Source organism: Falco cherrug, chromosome 6 (genome assembly GCF_023634085.1).
Source record: "Falco cherrug isolate bFalChe1 chromosome 6, bFalChe1.pri, whole genome shotgun sequence".
NCBI classification, from domain to species: domain Eukaryota; kingdom Metazoa; phylum Chordata; class Aves; order Falconiformes; family Falconidae; genus Falco; species Falco cherrug.
Window position 1 is genome coordinate 76,957,629 of NC_073702.1, and position 19,679 is coordinate 76,977,307.

General features: G+C 44.0%; 1 protein-coding gene across 4 annotated transcripts in view; it reads left to right on the plus strand.

The window, feature by feature from the left end:
• Positions 1-17,289: 17,289 nt before the first annotated feature.
• The window catches only part of RUNX2 (RUNX family transcription factor 2), a 159,007-nt gene continuing 156,617 nt past the window's right edge, over positions 17,290-19,679 (plus strand). For all 4 annotated transcript variants that reach the window (XM_055713576.1, XM_055713577.1, XM_055713578.1 and 1 more), the window contains exon 1: positions 17,290-17,617. In XM_055713576.1, the coding sequence (XP_055569551.1) occupies positions 17,318-17,617 (300 nt within the window). In that variant the 5' untranslated portion in view covers positions 17,290-17,317. The remainder of the gene's footprint in view (positions 17,618-19,679) is intronic.

The following is a 19,679-nucleotide window of genomic DNA, read 5'->3' on the forward strand; positions in this document are numbered from 1 at the left end:
CTTACTGCCTCTCATAAACACCCTAGCAGTCCTCTCTGTGTTGCTTCCTTCCCATTCCCACCTCCCACACCAGCTTCAGAAAGGCGAGGCAATTCTGCTGCTTGCTGCCAGCCTCTTTCCCGTCTGCTCTGGCTTACGATTTTGAAAGTAAAGCCGATACCAGCCCAAGTACTGACAGCAACAGGGCAAAACACCAAACAGCTAAGATAATATCCTTGAGAATCACAGGCCTGGTGCTCTGATTCTTGCATGCACAGAAAAGTCTAGTTATTGCTGCAAGGAAGGTGGCCTGAACTGTTCCTTGCTGTTACACATTTTAAAACACCTGGGCAACCCCAGCCAAAGCAGGATTATTATTGATAAGCATTTTCTTGGCCAAAGGGCGAATCAAAGTATTCTGTCAAGTTATGAAAGGTACTGGGGTCTTCCTTGAGGTGACTCAAGTTTTTAGCCAACTTCTGTGATATGCCAAAACCTCCCGTTAAACCGAGGAAGGAAAGGCAGCATATTGCTAACATTTTGATGATACGTACCACGCATGTGTTTACATATATCAGAATTTGTAGGACAGACCATTATGAAAACATAGAAAATAGAGAAATTAATATGCCAAATCGATATAGTAATTTTAATAAGGGAAATACTGGGGTAACATGGTTGAGCATGTCCAGCGTGAACTGCATAACTTCCAGGAGCTTGGATAGAGGCAATGTGACTTAGTAAGTGCCTGAAAAAGCACTGACAGAACATTTTCCGACAAATTTTGCTGCTATGCAAAACCCTTTTGCCTGCAGTGAGAGGTTATCAGTTCAGAAGTGATTGAAGTTAACTGCCTGATGATGAGCTGGGCTGATGAAAGAACATTCCCCCTGTTGAGACTTCTGTAGGTGATAACTCCTGGCAGAATAATTGAGCAAGACAGATACTTACTGGCTATGAAAGCTTAAATCAATACAAAAAAATTTGCTAGAAGACAGGAGGAAAGAGGACCGAGAAACACAATGTCCCTTCTACTACTGTGGCTTTGTGTAGCTGGTAAAAGTGCAGTGGCTGCTCCCTACTTGAGTCTGAATTCTTACTATACTTCACAGAGAAGGAAAAAAACTGATTGAGGTTTTTTTATGCATTATACAGAACCAAAAAAGGGCACATACAACATTATTTTCCCTTTTCAGGTCACCTTTCAGACCATAAGGTCATTATAAACTGTCTCAGCACTTTTACAAACTGGAGTCTGCTCAAACCATAATGCTTACACAGTTTCACTTTGAATAGGCCTGATTTTCTCTGTCATTTGTTTTCACTTTTTATTTCTCTGCAGAACATAAAAAGTCAGAAAAAGATTTTATTTTCCCCTACATAGCATATAATTTACTTCAATCATCCCAGGAGGTCAGTACCACTGGGGTGTCATTTAAATACAATGAATATAAAGTAATGAAGCTCTTGCTGGAGTGGATAGCCACAATTCTCAGAGAAAGAGGGAGAGAGAGTTTCCAAAGCATGTGGAGAAAACGCAACGGGAGACCGAGTGAATTCATCACACCACAAAAATGTCTCCATCCTGTCGACAAAGTCATTAAAGGAAAATGAACCATTGTTACTCTAGATGCTTGCATTCCTTTGGCAAAATATCTTCAGTATAGAAGCATTGGTGCAAAGAGAATTTGCACACACAAGAGAAAAAAATTAGCCTATTATAAAAAAAAAAAATATCCAGATTATGTAATGAAAGAAATCCTCCATGCTCCAAAGAAGAGATGGAGCCTCTGCAGAAGCCACAACTAATAAGAAACCGTATGCAGTGGTACAGGGCGGTTTCTTTCCCTCCTGCCAAAAAGTCGAAGTAAATGCCAACACGGACAATTCTTTTCAGATAGCCCACAAATTAGGTTCTCCTTTAATTACATGAATGTTTCTACCCTTTGCTGATCCATAGCCATCCTGGTTTTTAAAGATCCCTTGTTGAGATTTCCCCAGTACCATTTCCCTTTTCATATTCATTTACTTTCAATATTTTTTTTCAGTCTCTACTAAAGCAGTCTGTGAGGAATGCAGGGATTAGAAAGGTTTGCTGTGTTCAATTTTATTTAATTCTTTGGCAGAGAGTCTCCAAATAAGAAAAAGTGTCACATGCATACAGTAAATCACAGCATGTACCAGAAAATGGATCATACTTCTGTGGAACTCCCTCAAGAAACAGCACTTTAAAGCAAACCACCATGCAACCCCTGGTGAAAAAGGTAGCCTTAGAAAGCTGCAGCAGAAACCCCTCCCTTTATTATAAAATATCCCACAGTATGGCAAAGTCCTGTTTGCTATACTAATTAAAACAGAAACATGCTAATTAAATTTTCACCTTTATTGTCAAAACCATATAGGAAAGTAATACACAGAAATACATAGATAACATTCATTATTTTCTTAATACAAAAGCACTACACTGATTGAAAGCAAATACTGAAAGGGAAATCTGTCCTTTATTTATTTTTAGCAACTGCGCTGGAACAGGGAGCCTACTCAAAAATGAGCAGAGTGCTACTGCAGAAATGCATGCCAGTGAACACCAAATCATACCTCTTAATTACAACAAATATGCTCGCAGACAACAGCAAGCATGCTATTTATCCGTCATTTATAGCCGCTGAAGTGTAGGGGAGTGAATTGGCTTGCTGGCAAATGTCCCAATTAATTGGGTATGCTATTTATTAGGGTGCTGATTAAAGTGTGCTCTGCAATGTAATAGTCGAGTATGAAGTTGCCAACTCTTATTCACTCCTGGCTCATATGGATGAAAGCAGGAGAGCAGACTAGCACAATATGAAAATAATGATGTATTCTGTGCCAAAATGGTTTTAAGGCAATTCCAATGCCTGGAAATTAAAGACCTAGAGAAACAGAATTAGGTAGCACTGTGATCTTGCAGATAGAAGTTTGTGTTGCATAATCCGGTTGTGACCAAGACCTTCAGTCTGTAATAGTCATTTTGCACATGTATTAATGCTCCTCTTGGAAGCCGACACCATTGGCACACCCTTAAGTAAGCAGCAGAGTTTTGTTCCTGACTGATCTGAGTCAAATCACTTGAAAAAAAACCTATTTAGAGGAGTCCTTTTCGCAGGCACTGACTCCCTCAGCCTTTCCAATTAAGTGCCCTAACTGACACTATAGCTTAAATAATGTTAGTTTGTTGTACACTATTCAAAACCATGGCTTCCACAAATGAGGTTGGGAGTTTCCACACTCAAACAAGGGAACTTATGCTAGTAATTGTATATATTATCTGAAGTAACGCTTGAGGATTGATCTCAACCAAGATAACCACCGGAGCAAACCAAAACCATGATCTCTACCAGCAAACAATGGTCCTAGGTCATTTTTAACTGACCTTGCTAGCACTGTTGCAAGACCTGGATAGAAGGCCCCACCGACGATGATTATTAATCAACATAAAGTCTGCACATGCTTTTGTTCCTACCTACTTCCTACAATGGTCACAGAATTTTGGCAGCATCCTGCATTGCACCTCTATAGCCAGTAACCTCTCTGATTAGATTGCTCCAGCCAGAAGGCTCTAACAACATAGAAATGATGTCTTGGTGCAGAGTCTTTCTTACGGAGCAAACTCTGCCAAAAAAAACATGCAGCTCTACAAAGAGTGCCCTGGCAGTACGCTAGATGTTCTGGTCACCTAAAAATGAGACCTGTAAAGGGGAGGCAAAGCTCTGATTCTCCCAAGGAACGGGAAGAGCCCCCACTAGTAGCCAGACACTCCTCTAGCTAGGGAGCAGGTAGCAGCTTTAACTAAACATTGTCCATATGGATCTCAAGGAACTCACTGAAGCAAAACAACATGAAGAAAGATTCATCACCCATGATAGCTGCCTATTACTCTTGCTCTCCTGCCTGCCACCATTTAAATGAAACCATCGTACTGCACAAAATGCATAACCAAAGTAGCTTAACCCCAGCTGAACCAAAAGCATAGCAATTGCTCTTAATAACAGTATTTATTCTGGTAATTACGATATCAGGAGTAGGTTTCAATTTCAGGTGCAGTCACCTAAAATTAGGTCTCTACATGTGGGCTGTGTTTAGGTTCCGATTATAGTCAATGGAAACCCAGTCAACATGGTCAGTGCAGGCAAGAGGCCAATTCAGTTCATCCAAAAGTAGACACCTATTTTCGGTCATTAGACTTTTTCTGGAGAAGCCACTGACTGCATTTGCTAGGGCTGAGTTTAGTTATCTATGTCAAGCACTCTGGGCTATGTTGTCTGGCCTCCATCTGCCTTTTCAAAGGGTGAAGGGCCTCACGTAGGTCCGGACTCATATGTGCCAGCCCTGTGGCGATTTCTTAGGTAGCCCGAGGCATCTGTAATGACACCAGAGACTTAATTTTAGGCAAGTGAATTGAGCCTTAGATCACTATGAGTATAATGAGAGCTTAAACAGCTAGCTTAAATATAAACCTTCACGTTGTAGATAACCAAATTTAGCTGTCTGAACCTGAAACTCAGCTCTCCTCTAGCTGTCATTTGTCCAAGGAAAATAACATGTATATGTAGTTATTGTTTATTTATATAGATATATAACAAACTGGAGTATTATGTTGCTTGAAGAAAATTTGCAGGTTTCTGAATCCTTTGTATCCTTAATAAAAATACATCCAGGGTCATTTTGCCATGGGGAGCAGGTGGGATCTTCAGGTTAACCATTTCCAAATTACGTTTAGATTATTATGGACTCCTGTCATAAGCCTTTGAAAGATAAGTGAGATTTAGCCAGAGCACAGAGCCTTCCACTGCAGAGGAAATATAAGCAAAGGGCATTAGTTCTTCCTGGATTGCATATTAATATAATGAAAGTTTCCAGAATCAGTCCATTCAAAACAGTAATTTCTTGAAATATAGGAAAAGTGGCAGGAGTTTGCATCAAATTACTCCTGGACTGCAGAATAAATAACATCAGCCACAGGTTGCTAAGGATTTAATTTCCTCAATGTTCTGAAACAAATTCATGTTATTTGACTGTGCAGAGCAGGTAGAATGCTGAGATTATGGTTCCCCAAAACTTTTTGTCCCTTAATGTGGGTTCCCAGTGGTGGTAATCTGTGTACATTAGATATGAGATACAAATGTATCAGAGAAGCTTTGTTTTTTTCCCTCTGAATAAATGTTTAAATATTTAGGGCCAAATTCCATTGCTAAACATATGAACACAGCTCTCTTTGAGTTCATTGGAGTTGTGCGTGTGTATCTAAGAGCAGAACTTGGCCCTTACATTTTAGATTTTAGCACTAAGCTTCCAATGTAAAATAACATGTGATCTGAAACACACAGGAAAGCAGTAAGACCTAGTTTTGAAGGATGGGTATAATTACATGTTTCTGCCTTTCTTTTGGATAAGAAACACTGCCTTGAGCAGAGCTCCTGAGAATATTCTTACCTCTTCCCCAGACAGTCTTCCTTTTGTATAAGGTGCCTCTCTGGCAGCTTTGGTCATTTCTGTAGCTGGGAAAGAGTAGACTACTTTTTGATTTCTTTGCTACTTCTCTCCAATTTCCATTATGCCAGTTTCAACTTAGAATCATGATGGAAAATACAGAAGCATTTAAAAATATGCTTAAACTAATGAACGAGATACATTTTTTAAATTATGAAAATGTTAGGATGTTGGTTTTAAACCGTAGGCAATGTGTTCAGATCAGCCAAAGGACATACCCAGTCACCTTTTCCAATGAACCAATTATTGCAGCTGGGATTGTTAAATGCTAAAGCATTTTTTACTGGCAATTGCTACAAAGTGCCAATGCAGAACTCTTGAATGGGAAGATTCTTCCTCTATTCTTGCTATCTTTTTTTATCCCTCTGTTACAAAGTATTTGTAAAGTATCTATATTCTTGTGTGTCCATTTTATTTATAAGGCTCACATTCACCAAACATCCGAGACCAGGAAAGATAAAGAATGACTGTGTTGTACTTCTGAAATATTGTGTGAATGTTATAAGACAGGCAGACTTATAGAAACCTGTACCAACACCAACAAAAAAGAGACAATGCCAAAAAAAAAAAAAATCCCCCAAGTATAAGTGCAGTTGATTGACCACGCTGAAATTTCTGAAGAGTTTCAAAATCCCTCAAAAATTACTTTCTCCCATCTAATATAGCTCTGGATTTTATCATTATAAAAAAATGCTGTGACTGTTATCAATTCTGTGAGTGTACTGAACAGTTCATATATTTTAACGGGTTTTGTGAAAGTCAGGTTCTTGTTCAGGGTTAGAGTTTTTGAGGGATGGAATGCTTTTGGAAGATTTCTTATGAATGTCACTGTCTCCTTTAGATTCTTTTTCTGTGGTAGTATGCTAATGTTAATGGCATCCAGCACAGTAGAGAAAGATCTTATAAGTGAGAGTGAGCTGCTAGCTTCCTTTAGTCTTTTTTAAATCCTGCACAGATAGATACATAAACAGACAGACAGACAGATTAAACATTAATCCTTCTAGAAATGTTGTTCCATTTGCAGCCAAAATAGAATTTTATGGGACTCATTAAAAAAGGTCAACTAGAAGTTGTTCCATACAAAATAGCATCTCCTTTTACCAGTTTGAAAATATCTTCTGCTTCAGGTTCCTTCCTCGTATGCTATCTTATTTTTTGTGCAATTGCAAAAATAAATACTATAGAAAAAGAAAAGTTCTGTTACAATCCACTTCTTTCATGGTGCTTCCATGGAGCTAATCAATTATTAGTGAACATCCAAGAAGTAGAGATACCTGGTCCAGTCTGGTTTGGCAAAATAGTTTCTTATGCTTTCTCACATAAGAGCACAAAACAGCACATAGTGTATGAAGGGGCTACAAGATTCAGCATTATTTATTATGTCAACAGCTTCAAGTAATAAAGAGTATTGATCACTTGCTTATACATGAGTATTTTTTTCCACTAACTGTTCTATCAAAGTCAACTTTTCTTTTAATTAGACTGCATAATCTTAAAAATCACCTGCTTAAAAATCACAAGCTGACTGGCTTATGGCTTTGAATCCTGTATTTATGTAGATGATAAGTGACTATGTATTAAAAATCCTGTTCATCATCCAACATCCTGCAAGTGCATGTCAGCATAGGAAGTCACAGTCCACGCTGACATTGCAGACTTTGCACTATCCCACATTTACTGAATTGGGCCTTTTATAGCATCGATATGTCAGTAGGTATGCACCCACCCCAGACAAACAACGTGGTTTTGACAACTGTTGTTAAAATGCTTACCCACTCTCTGCACATCTTGGAGCAGTGTTGAAAACAACTGCTCTTCCAGTGCAGACAGCGTCAGTCGAGTTCAATACCTATTGTAACAGATCTTCTGTGCACTCCAAGGCAGGCAGGTTGTCCCATGAGCCCTCGACAGGCATGATTTGCTACAGTAAGCAGTGAACTTCCCTGACCTTGTCCACACCAGTGAGGCAACCGTTTCTACTAGTACTTGAGTGGATCCAAGGGTGGAAAACTATTTTTGACACTCCTCGTCAAAAACAGATCGTTTTTCTAGAGAAGGCAAAACCCCAGTGACATTAAAGAGCCTATGTGCTGAAGTGCAGTGGGGTGAGTTAAGGGCATGGGATCATCACTCAGAAAGGCACTTCACTTTTTTTTTTTAAATTTGTAATACTTTCACAGGTAGAATAGTATTTACTGCAGGTTGTATCGGTAATTTCACATATGATAGTCGAAAATAAATAAGCACACATATTGCATGCTTCTATTAAATTAGGTAGACTTAATAGATAATAACAGCCCAGTTCTCCTCTCCCACCACTGTGTAAATCAAGAGGGGTACCACTGAAAGCCACCAAATTACTCGTACATAAAAAATACCAATATTTCTGAAAACATGACATACAGACACATAATAAAGTTCCTTCTTCTCACTTAGTTTTCATGATTATCTTAAACAGTTATGTCTCTATTGGATCCAGAGCATAAAATGGGCAGCGGAAGGGGAGCAGGGAAGGAGCGCAATGATAGGAGCGCAGGGTGGGCAGCCAGGAGAGGAAAATTGCCTGTCTCATTCTCATCTACTCTGAGATACAGAGCAAACAGCTTTCAGGCTTACTAAACATTTTGTACGTACAGGGAGCTCTCTGTTTATTCCATATGTGTAAAATGACATAACTTGCCAGTAAATGTAGCTAGGCATGCAAGTGCGTGCATGAAGATAACATATTAGTTACAAGAATTATAATTGTCCTATCATTATCTTTTCTTTCTTTCCTGAATCAGAGTGAATGTGCCATAATCTAGCAAAAATCTCATGATAAGTAATGTCAGAAGTGGCTCACTCTTTTTTTTTTCCCCAGAGCTGCCAACTGTCTATTTTCGACATAACATCACCCTTTACTGTAGCCTTCCACATAAAAGCAACATGAACAGTAACGTCTCTAAGCAAGCATGAATGATTGGCTTGCAGATTCTTTACCAAAAAGGGAGTTTATTTACTCCACGCAGGTCATAAATTTCCTTAGAAAAACTATCAGTGGTAATCTACATGTGGTGTTTAGTAAATAGAGCTTTCCTCTGATTCCCTCAGTCCATGTTTTTCCATTGTCAAAAACAGTGGAAGATGGTTTTCTCCTGCCTAAAAATATGAATTATTCTAGCTCTTTAAAATGGAGTGGAAATGAAGAGCTGAAAGACTTTACATATTCTTCAGCAAGATGGGCATTTAGACATGGAAATGTGAAAGGATAAGGAGAGTAACCTGAAGTAGCAAGTTACCTATAGGCTTGCCTCTGCTCCTCTTACATGAAGCAGCACCTTATTCCATGAAGGCTCCCACTGAAATCAGTGGAACTGGAGACAGAATAAGGCTTTTCTTTCTTTCTTACCAAGGGGGAGAAAAAAAGAAAGAGGGTGGGATCTGCCACTTCATGTAACGGGCTTTTATCTGTTCAAAAATCATGCTAACCTCAGGGTGCCAAGCACAGTATGTTTGAAAGCATTCCAAGGATGGGAAGAGCTGCTCTGTCTTCTCTACTACAAAGGGAAGCTTGGTAGTAATGAGAGCTGCTGTGGTCTTCCAAGAGAGGTTTTGCATCTTCTTTGGCCCTCTGAGGACCTCTTACTTGTTCTTCCTGAATACTTCCAGGTTATGTCTGTCTTCTTATCCTTAAATCATGAAAACATTTGAGTGACTGTCTTCACGATAGGTTTTGCTGTGGAAGGACAGCCCTTGCTTTTCAATATGTATGCATTTAATAAATTATCTAAATACTTATAAGATAAACTAGAATAACAGGTTTTGGTATTACATCACATAAGCTCCTAATTTCATAATACTCCTAATATCCCAAGGTCAGAGAATCTTACTCATGTTTGAATGTCTAGTGTTAGTGGTGAAGATTTGAATTACTCACATTCTTTCTAGGCCCTGACCAGCATTTTAAACTAATAGTTTAAAACTTATCATACTTACCATAACTGACTTATTAAGTGTGTTATGAAAGAAATACCCAGAATTTGTACATGACTATTTTTTCTTTTCTATCACTTCAAAACAGACTATTGAAAAAAATCTGTAGAGAATTTTGACTTCTGGACTGAGAGTATAAGCCAGATTTCAGGCTGTAAGGAATTTTTATGGTTGAATTATAGACTTCTAAAAGACACAATTTAAACAAAACTGCTGACAGTCCTTCTGATCATATTTTATAAGCTACTATTAACTAGGATGAGACCTTAAAGGAGGAATAGATCCCGTATCTATGTGCTGACTCCAGGGTTTCTTATCCTTACCTCTAAAACAGTGCAGCCTACTGTCGGGGAGAAGATTGGTCACACTAGACTGACTACAGATCCAATCCAGCCTAGCAAGCCCAGTGCTGCTGTGGAGGCTTTGCAAAATTTAGCTGCCAACTACTCCATCTGTAGTGAGCATGCGCAAGAAAAACCTCAACAATTTTCAGCAACTTCTAACTCGGCCAAGTTCGGGTGGATCCTTTTGGTCAAGGGTAACAAAAGGCACTTATCTGATTTTTCCTCCTTATTCCTCTGCTACTTAGTAAAACTTCCCATCCCAGCTCTAAAATAGATATTAGGATGATTCTAAGAAATTTTAAACTGTTGTGAAACAATGTGTTTTCTCTTAATCCCAATCTCAGAAGCAGCAGAAGTATTTCTGCTGGAAGTTTCCAAAAAAATTCAGCTTGAGGCAGACTCAGGATTGAAAAGCTCATCCTGAACAGTTAAAAATTGGCAACGTTATGTGAGTGAAAACAAGGTCTTATACTGGAAAGTGGTAGACAAGCTTAACTGCAGATACTGCTGGCAGCTTCACCTATAATATTTTTTCTGCCAGATCTTTGTCTTTTATTACTAGAGAGAATCATTCCTGTGATGCCTAATGTTTTGTCATCTGCTCTTATGGCTTGTTTTTGGACTGATGTTGTTGTCTTCTGTGACATGGCTGCCAATTCCACAAGTCGACTAAGGGATAGATCCTGTGTTATGCCCTGCACACCCAAGGTCTTAAGGCCACACAATGTGTGGCACACATACATTATGCTAAAATGTGACCAGAATGCTCAGGATTTTCAGGATTACATTATATCATACCGTAAATATGACTATGGTCTGGCGTGGCTATGCTTTGTTCATCATTTGAGTGAATTTTCAGGAAAAAAAGGGCAAAAATAGATTAATTTTTATAGTACCTCCGAGAGCTGGTTTGCTATGGCCATTATGTTTACATTTGCCATCACCATATGCTTTCTTCTTCTATTTCACTCCCATAGACTGCACCACCTCTTTAATGTTGTATGTTTTCATCCTTTTTAGAACACATCTATCACTGTTTGGTTGTTTTCTATGGTTTCAATTTCAAGACTCATGTTATTAACAAAGAATTTGACTGAAAATTTTTTCTGCCATTCATGCTATCGAGAATAGACTCACAATGGGAATCCTCACCGTTGCAGCACTGGCAGTGTAAATGCAAGGGTCTGGTGGTGTGCTTGTGGTTGAGAGCATTAAAAACCACCTCTCCCACTCGAGACTGACTTACGCCTTGTAGTATCTTCTGTGTGAGCTTTATGGAGCTTGTATCTGGCCAGAGTGCACTTCATTAGTCTCTTAAAAACCAGCATGCAAAATGTAGGGACTCTGCAAGGTTCCAAATGTATAAACCCTTTTTAATTACAAACAGTTATACCACCCACTTTCCCCACAGTTAGTCTAGGGAACCAGTTTTCATTGAGGTCAACAGAAAAAATAACCGTGAAGTTTCTGGCTCATGCTGATTTTATATATGCTGAAAGAAGGGGAGGGGGGGAGAAATGTTAAGCTTTCATTTTTTAGCCTTTATATCTCTAAAACAACATGCTGAATTTATCTGAATGCATTCAAGGAAAAAACATGCCTTTTTTCTCGTTCTGAAATTAGTCACACAGAAGTTGGGGAGGAAAATTAATGGAAAGGGACAAAGTTGGTCTTGCCATGAAAAAAGCAGTTTTCCCTTAAATATGAGGACCCTAACAACTTTCTACAGTTAATTTTCAGTTTGCACGTTGCAAGCAAAAAAAAAAAAATTTTCAAAAAGACAGGCCGTACATTTTTTTAATCATACAACACATTCAGGTTTTTACTACCAGAAAGCACAGGCCATACTTTCTCTTTCAAACGCTGTTATAAGATGACAAGTAGGCCCACGTTTCTTTACTTTGCAATGATGACATGGTCATTTGCTGCTTTAAACCTCATTGAAATACATGCAATTCCAATGGGGCATAAGAGGTTGCAGACAGGGAGGGAAATGGGAGAACCCTACAGTAGGACCGAGACCTAGGCTTGCAGCCCATGCTTATTAGAGAAGCAGAAAATACATCATTTAGAAAAAAAAAAATAAATCTGAAGCAGTAACTATTTACTTTGTTGTTTGTATAACGTGCATTTCACTGCGTGCCATGGAAAAGCCGACAATTTTTCAGTAGTGACACAGCAGGTTTCTTACCAGCTTTTAGATTTTTTTCTTCTGGTATTACTGGTATGTGTTACAGATGCGGAGCCCTGCTAATCTTTGGACTTCTGAGAATTTAACAAATATTTTTATATCTCAAAAAGTGTACAGTAATAGTGCCCCATTTTATGCTGAAGGAAAACTTGCTAAAAGGCTTGTGCCGAGGTCACACAGCAAACCAGCACCAAATCCTGAGACAGAATGCCAAGAGTCTCAGCTCTCGGTCCTCACTTCCTACTGAAAATGCTGTGGGAAACAGTAATATTCTCAAGATCGATTTTTTTTTTAATGTAATCATTTTCCAGCCTGTTGTTCAAGCCTTTATGCTTATGTTTGTATCAGGGACTGTAAATGCTAAAAATCAGTGCGTGGTGCTGAAATATTAAATGCTTTCAACTAATTTTGGGACGCAAAGAGTCTTCTTTTATCTGGGCTGTAAATCAATGGGGCAGGGACACAGTAGTTAAACAAACCATAGCAGTCCATAGTCTGACTATGAATGCTGTAGTTACAGAACTCATTACCACATGCCTACTTAACTGACCAAATAATGTGCAAATCTAGAGTTACTATTTGTCATACTTAAGAAAAAGCAAAGAATAGCTGGGCAAACAGTCAATTTACAACCAAAGCGAAAGCAAAATGCTGCCAAGAGACACTGGAGCTTATCTTGCCCCTACTGAAATGAATGGAAATTTGGGCAAAACCTTCTCCAGCCTTAAGCTTACTTCAGTTCACACATTTTGGCTCGGTGCACATTTTCACGACTGAATAAAAAACTTTGGGAAGGTAGATGCTGGAAAGAGAATATTGGCAAGTCCTTAACTCTAGTAATAATTGCTGACATTGCTGTAGTCGCTCTGACTAAAAATACCCAATACAATAACAAACCCAGTGAACCCATTCAATTAATCCAGTTTCACAAACACTATTTACATATATAGAGAAGCTCAAAGTAAATTCTGTATTCATCGTATTTACAGCACATTCCAGCCCAACAAACCGGCATCAAAACTATTTATTTGGGGAACATCATCCAGGTTAGAATCTTTAAAATCTGACAATTATTTTTCATTCTGAGCACACAATGCTTACAACAGGAGTATGCTGGGCCCATGTTTTATAAATGTAGCGATAAACAAACTCGGTGCTCTTTCAAACACTACCTTTTTGTCTACAAGCAATCTAATTATGGCTGTATTCATAACATAGTTAAAAGTGGAAGAGCTAAAAGACAACTGAAATGGCAGCAGACGTAGCCGTACTAATGAAAATCCCATTCTATAAAGTGGATCTGAAGGTGTTTGTTAAGACATAATTCACAGTGCAAGCACATTTTTTCACTAGCCTCCTACAATTCTCTAACATCTTAAAATATGACCCATTTTGCAACCAGTGCTAAAATTCCGAGTAGTTCTGAAATAAAACCCGAGGAAAACCGAGCAGCAGGGTTGCTCTCCGTCTCAGCCAAATCCAAGCCAATGTTCCAGATTATATATATATATCATAACATAAATTACTTTTTCTGAAAAATCACATCCAGCTTTTATGCAGGTCCATAAACATTACTGGTACTTTTATTAATTTGTCCATAACCATTTAAATAAAATTCTAGTGCTCTGAGCTGTGATCTGTTCCAGGCTGTAGTAAGTTCCTGTTAAATGTGTAAATGTTCAGCAGAAAGATATTTTTGCACGGAGACTGAAAATCAGCTGCGCCAGATACCTGAAACTTTGTTAGGGTGTTCAGTGGAAAATTTTATTTCGACATTATAAATAACCATGGACTATTTTAAGTGACCTTAAACCGGTAGCTTCCAATAACTTATTTTAGCGTATCCTAATTAACTTTTTATTTTATTTTAGTAGGAAGAGAGGCAACTGTAAAACTTTTAGTGTGGCTAATTAAAAGTGGAAATGTATCTTCTTTGAAATAGAGTAAATCGTGACTGTCAGGCTTATATAGGATTTGGATATAAGATGACCTCTTGCCTTCATTCTAGCACCTTTGGAATGGCTCTAATGGAATGTATTTCCCCTTCAGCTGAGGAGGGCAAAAGAACCTATGGTATAAACATATTACCAAAATAGTTATGATAAAATATATTTTCTCTATGGCAACTATAGCAAACCAGGGCTGCTGAATGTACTAGGTCTTACAGTTTGCCCTGTGGAAATGCTTGCGGCCACTTTTGGGGAAAAGCAGATCCCTGCGGTTGTTGGAAGAAGCGGGGCGAGCTCAGAAGGGGTTTGCGGCGTTCCCCGCAGCGATCGCGTTTTCACCGCGGGACAGGGAACTTCCGGAGCCCCTCCAAGGCTAGCCCGGGGAAAGGGGGGGAGAAAGAGGAAAAAAAGAAAAAAGAGCCCAGCGAGGCAGTGGGTCAGTGGCTGTTCCTCTCCGGTTTAACCGTGGGAAAGGCAGAGGAGCGAGGGATAACGGCAGCGGTGGGTGCCCGTCGCGCCGTCCCCGGCGGGGCGGGGCGGGGCGGGGCGGGGCGCGCGCGGAGCGGAGCGGAGGCGGCAGGCGCGGTGCGCGGTGCGCGGAGCGAGAGCTCTCCCCTGTGACCGAACATCAGATCTTTTCTTCTTATTATTCTTTAAATTCAAAGACGGAAGGAGCAGCACGGCTGCCTGGCTGCTGCATTTGCACGCCCCTTCCCCCCGTGCAGAGCCGGGGGTTTTGTCCTTAGGGACAAAGGGGGGGGGGGCTGAAATTTGGGGGGGACGGGGGGGGGGACAGAAAAGCGGCCGGTGAGGGGCACGGCGGGAAGCGCTGCCAGTCCGGCTGGCGGAGGGCGCGGAGGCTCCGCGGAGCGCGGAAACACCCCCGGAGGTTGTTTCCACCACCCCACCCCCGCAGAAAGCACACATCGCCCCACCCGTGGCCACGTACGTGGGGCCGCCGGGCTGCTGGGCCGTGGGGCAGGCAGGACAAACCTGGCTTTTCTGCTGGGTCGGGGTGCCGGGCTTAGGGTTTGCAAAGGCTCCGCAAGAAGGGCGCATTCCGCCCCCCCCCACCCCCGCAGCCCCCAGCCCCGGTAGGCAGGCAGGCACACAGCGCCCCGAGTCACACACAGGAGGCGAGCAAGGAGCACACACGCAGCGCCGACTTTTTACAAGAAGGTGGAAGTAGCAAGTCGAAGTAAAGCCTTAGAAATTAGAGAGAAGGTTGTGATAGGTTGTTATCTGCGCTGGGAGGCGGTTACACTTTTTTACTATTGGGTATGTAAATTGTTTTTAATAAGATCTGCCCTTTTTTTTTTTTTTTTTTTTTTTTTTTTTAAAGGGAGAAAACAAACCAGACTCCCTTTACCTTAATAGTCTGAAGGGGGTTTTATAGCTTTCATTCATTCAAGGAAATGGTTTAGGCTTTAGACTACCGGAGACTTAGCGAAAAAAAAAGCGTTTGGCACCAGATTATTTTTACTGTTATTATATTTTTTTGCAAACAAGATTTTTCATGCTTTTTTTTTTTTTTTTTTTAAAACAAACAAGACCAAAAGTGTTAATGGAAAAAACCCGGAGAGAAGTGGAGATCGGAGACCGTCTCCTGCTCCCCCCCTTCCCCGTCCCCGTCCTCCTCCCCGTGGGTGAGAGCGACTTAAAGCAAAGTTTCTCCTCCTGTGGGGGATGCACATTGTTTTATTTATTTTGAAGGCTGCAGAAGTCTGAGGACTGAAGCACCACGTGCTGCTGACTCTCATCAGCATAATGATCGCCTTAGCCAGAGAGTCCTGTATATATAAACCACAAAAACCTAATCATTAGAAATCCCAGCCTCCAAAAACCACATTCAGGACAAAAAAACTGTGGCGTAATAATTTTTTTTTTTCGGCTCCTTCATCTTCCCCGACCTCAACTTCTTGGGACCCAAAAGAAGTTTGTTGGTTTTGGTTGCTTTTTTTTTTTTTTAATCCCGATTTTTCAGAAAGAAAAATAACTCAAACAAACCGACATTTTAATGATCTTTTTGCTGCTGTTGTTCATCAAGGGCGGAAAAAAAAAAAGATTTTTGTTAGCCTATTCAACTCAACGGACTCGGATCCAGCAGCGACTTCATTAAAAGAACCGGACTGCACCAAGGCTGCCTTTTCCCAGAATTTACTTGGTCATATTTTAGAAATCAGCCTAAGGAGGGGTGTTTTGTTGGTTTTTGTTTCAGCTATGCTCCCCGCTTTTTTTCCCTGGGAATCCGAAAGTTCAACTTTTCTTAAGTCCTGAATCCTCCCAAAGGAGCCGGCTAAAGTCTCACTTTTAATTAGTAGTCCTGTGACTTTCCCCTTCACCCCAGCAACCCCAGTAACTTTCTTTCCACGCCGAAATCTCTTCGGGAGCGCTTTTTTTTTTTTTTTCTTTTTTTTTTCTGGGGGGGGGGGAGCCACTTTTCCCAAGCCCCTTCCCGAGCTCCTGCTTCCCTCCGCTTCCTGAAGCCAAAGGCAATAAGCGGGGGAGCCCAGCGGCTCCTCGCCTCTGTCCCAGCGGGGCTTTTTGTTTGCTCCTTTTTTTTTTTTTTTTTTTTTTTTTCTGTCCGGAGGAGGAAGATTTCTTCGGAGGAAATCGGGACGTTCCCCTGAACACCCCCTCTCCCGGGTTGGAGAGTTACGCTCTTCTTCTGGCGGCCGCCAACAGCAGCAGCCCAGGAAACTGAACCAGCAGCGAGTGTGACTTCTCCCAAGACAACCTTTTTGCAAATCCGAAAAGGAAAAGAGGACGGGGAGGGAGGGGAAGAAAAAGGAAAGAAATTCAAGCACTTGAGGGAAGAAACGGTGGCTTAGAAGGAGGGAAAAGAGCAGAGAGACTGTGCAAGAAGGAAGGAAGGAAGGAGGAGGAGAAGCAGCAGCGCTTTGCAGCTGGGCAGAAGCCGGGACCATGCAGTTTCCAGCCGGGCTTTGCTAAGAGGGGCAGCCCCGGACCCCCCAGCCAGACTCTGTCTCCTCGCTGCTCTCCAGGCTGCAGGCGCCCCCGGACCGGCATCACCCCCCGCCCCCTCAATCTTTCTTTAAAAAAAAACACCACCAAAACAAAAAGACTTGACTTTTTTTTTTTTTTTTTTCGTGCGTTTAATCCGCTCCTGTTTTTGCTTTTTTTTTGTGTGTGGTTTTTTGGGTTTCCCCCCCCGCCCACTCCGATTTGCTTTTTTTGCCCCATATCCTCACCCCTCCACTTTTTAATTCACCCCTTTTTCGGCTAGATTTTTTTTTTTTACAACCCCCACCCCCCACTACACGCCTCCTCAAGCGATCCCCCTACCGCTCCCCCCCCCCCCCCGCCCCCCAACTCGCTAACTTGTGGCTGTTGTGATGCGTATTCCCGTAGATCCCAGCACCAGCCGGAGGTTCAGCCCCCCCTCCAGCAGCCTGCAGCCCGGCAAGATGAGCGAAGTCAGCCCTGTCGTAGTAGCCCAACAGCAGCAGCAGCAGCAGCAGCAGCAAGAAGCGGCGGCCGCCGTGCCCAGGCTGCGCCCCCACGATAACCGCACCATGGTGGAGATCATCGCTGACCACCCCGCCGAGCTGGTCCGCACCGACAGCCCCAACTTCCTCTGCTCCGTGCTGCCCTCGCACTGGCGCTGCAACAAGACCCTCCCGGTGGCATTCAAGGTGAGACACCCCCTCCCGCAGCCGCCGCCGGCCGGGGCTGCCTCCCCCCGCGCCGCGCCGCGCCGCGCTTCCTCCCGCAGAGACGCCTCTGCCCCCCCCGGCCCGCAGGGGCCTCACTGCCCCCCCCCCTCCCCGGCCTGGGTACCTCCCGTGCCACCCACCCCCCACCGCCACCAAGTCCGGCGGTGTCTCCCTCGGTCCCCCGGCCTGAGGGGGTCTCTGTGCCCCCCCAGTCCTGCAATGGCTCCCGTACCCCCCCATCCTGCAGGGGTGTCTGTGCCCCTCCAGTCCTGCAGTGTCTCCCGTGCCCCTCCATCCTGCAGGGGTCTCTGTGCCCCCCCCAGTCCTGCAATACCTCCCCGTGCCTCCCCAGTCCTGCAGTGTCTCCCGTGCCCCCCCATCCTGCAGGGGTCTCTGTGCCCCCCCAGTCCTGCAATGTCTCCCGTGCCCTCCCGTCCTGCTGGGGTGTCTGTGCCCCTCCAGTCCTGCAATGCCTCCAATGTCTCCCGTGCCCCCCCCCCCCCCCCCCCCCCGGATTTCAGGGGTTTCTGTGTCCCCCCCAGTCCTGCAGTACCTCCCCTTGGCTCCCCATCCTGCTTCCGTGCTCCCCCTCGGCCCACAGGGGCTTCTCTGCCCCCCCATCCTGCCATGCCTCCTGCACACCCCCAACCCCCCCAAGTCCTGCCGTGGCTTCTGTATCCTGTCCCCATCCTGCTGTGCCTCCCGTGCTCCCCGTCCTGCAGTGTCTCAGTGCTTCCCCCGTCCTGCTGTGCCTCCGCCCCCCCTCCCCGTCCTGCAGTAGCTTCTGTGCCCTCTGTCCTGCCGTGCCCCCTGTCACCCCCCCCCCCCACACACATCATCCCCCCTGGCGAAGCGTCCTCGCCGCCCACCGCCCCGCAATGCCTTCTGTGCAGCCCGCGCGGTGCCTCCTACACACCCCATCCTGCCGTGGCTCCCGTGCCCCCCCCGCCCCGCAATGCTTCCTGTGCCCCCCGAAATGCCCGCTCTGCCCTGCCACCTTGCAGTGCCTGTTCTGCCCCCTCACCCCTGCAGCGGCTGCAGTGCCCCCCCCCCCCCCGGCAATGCACCCCGTGCTCTGGCCCGCCCCGCGCGCACCCCGGGAGCCATCCCGTTATCTCCGTCCCCGCGGGGCAGTGCCGGCGTGACACCCCCACGCAGCCCCCGGGCACCCTGTGCCCCCCTCAGCAGCACCCCTGGGGACACCCCCTTCTCTCCACAGACCCTCTCCTGGGCATTCTTAAAAAAAAAAAAAAAAAAATCAATTGCTTTCCCTCCCTGAGGAAGGGGTTATTTACCCATCGGCCTGAGCTCAGTGAGGGGGTGCAAAGCGTGTCGTGTCGTGTCCCCCCCCCCCCCCCCCCCCGCCCCGAGAAACCCAGTACCTCACCCCTGGGGGTGCCCCTGTCTTCTTCCCCACTCCCAGAGGTGGCACTGGGGGATCTGGGGTGGGTGAAACGTTCTTTGGAGGCTGGGGTCCGAGGGTCAGGCTGGGGGCGCTGGGGTGGGAGAGGGGGCAGAGGGGCTTTGCCCCCCTACCCCAGAGGCAGCCCGGGCTGAGATGGGGCTGAGCAGGGGGGGATGGGGCTCCTGGGGAGGGGGGGGGCGCAGGGCCCCTTCACTTCTCCTGGTGGACAAGCGAGGAAGTGTCTGGCTAGAAGACCTCTCCTTGGCAGGGTTCGCTCGTTTAAGTAATAAATACCACCCCGATTTGCACCGAGGATGCTGCTTTTAATTTTCTGTCTACATCCCCATGGCGTGCTAATAAGAGGAAACGATTTTTTTTAGAAAAACTGTAATAATAAACAAGAATAATCCCACGCTTTAAAGCAACCCCTTTTCCTCCCCTGGTAGTATTTGCAAGTATTCTCTCCAGAGCTTTCTCTCCTGTGGCCTTTGGTAGGGTGATGGTGATGGCTCAGGTGTCCCAGAGCACCTGCCTGAGTGGGGTGCGGGGTCAGAGACGGGGTGGAGTGGCCCTGCAAGGGGCTTACCACTCCCTCACCCGCGATGTGCCAAATAATGTGCCTGGAAATCACTCAAA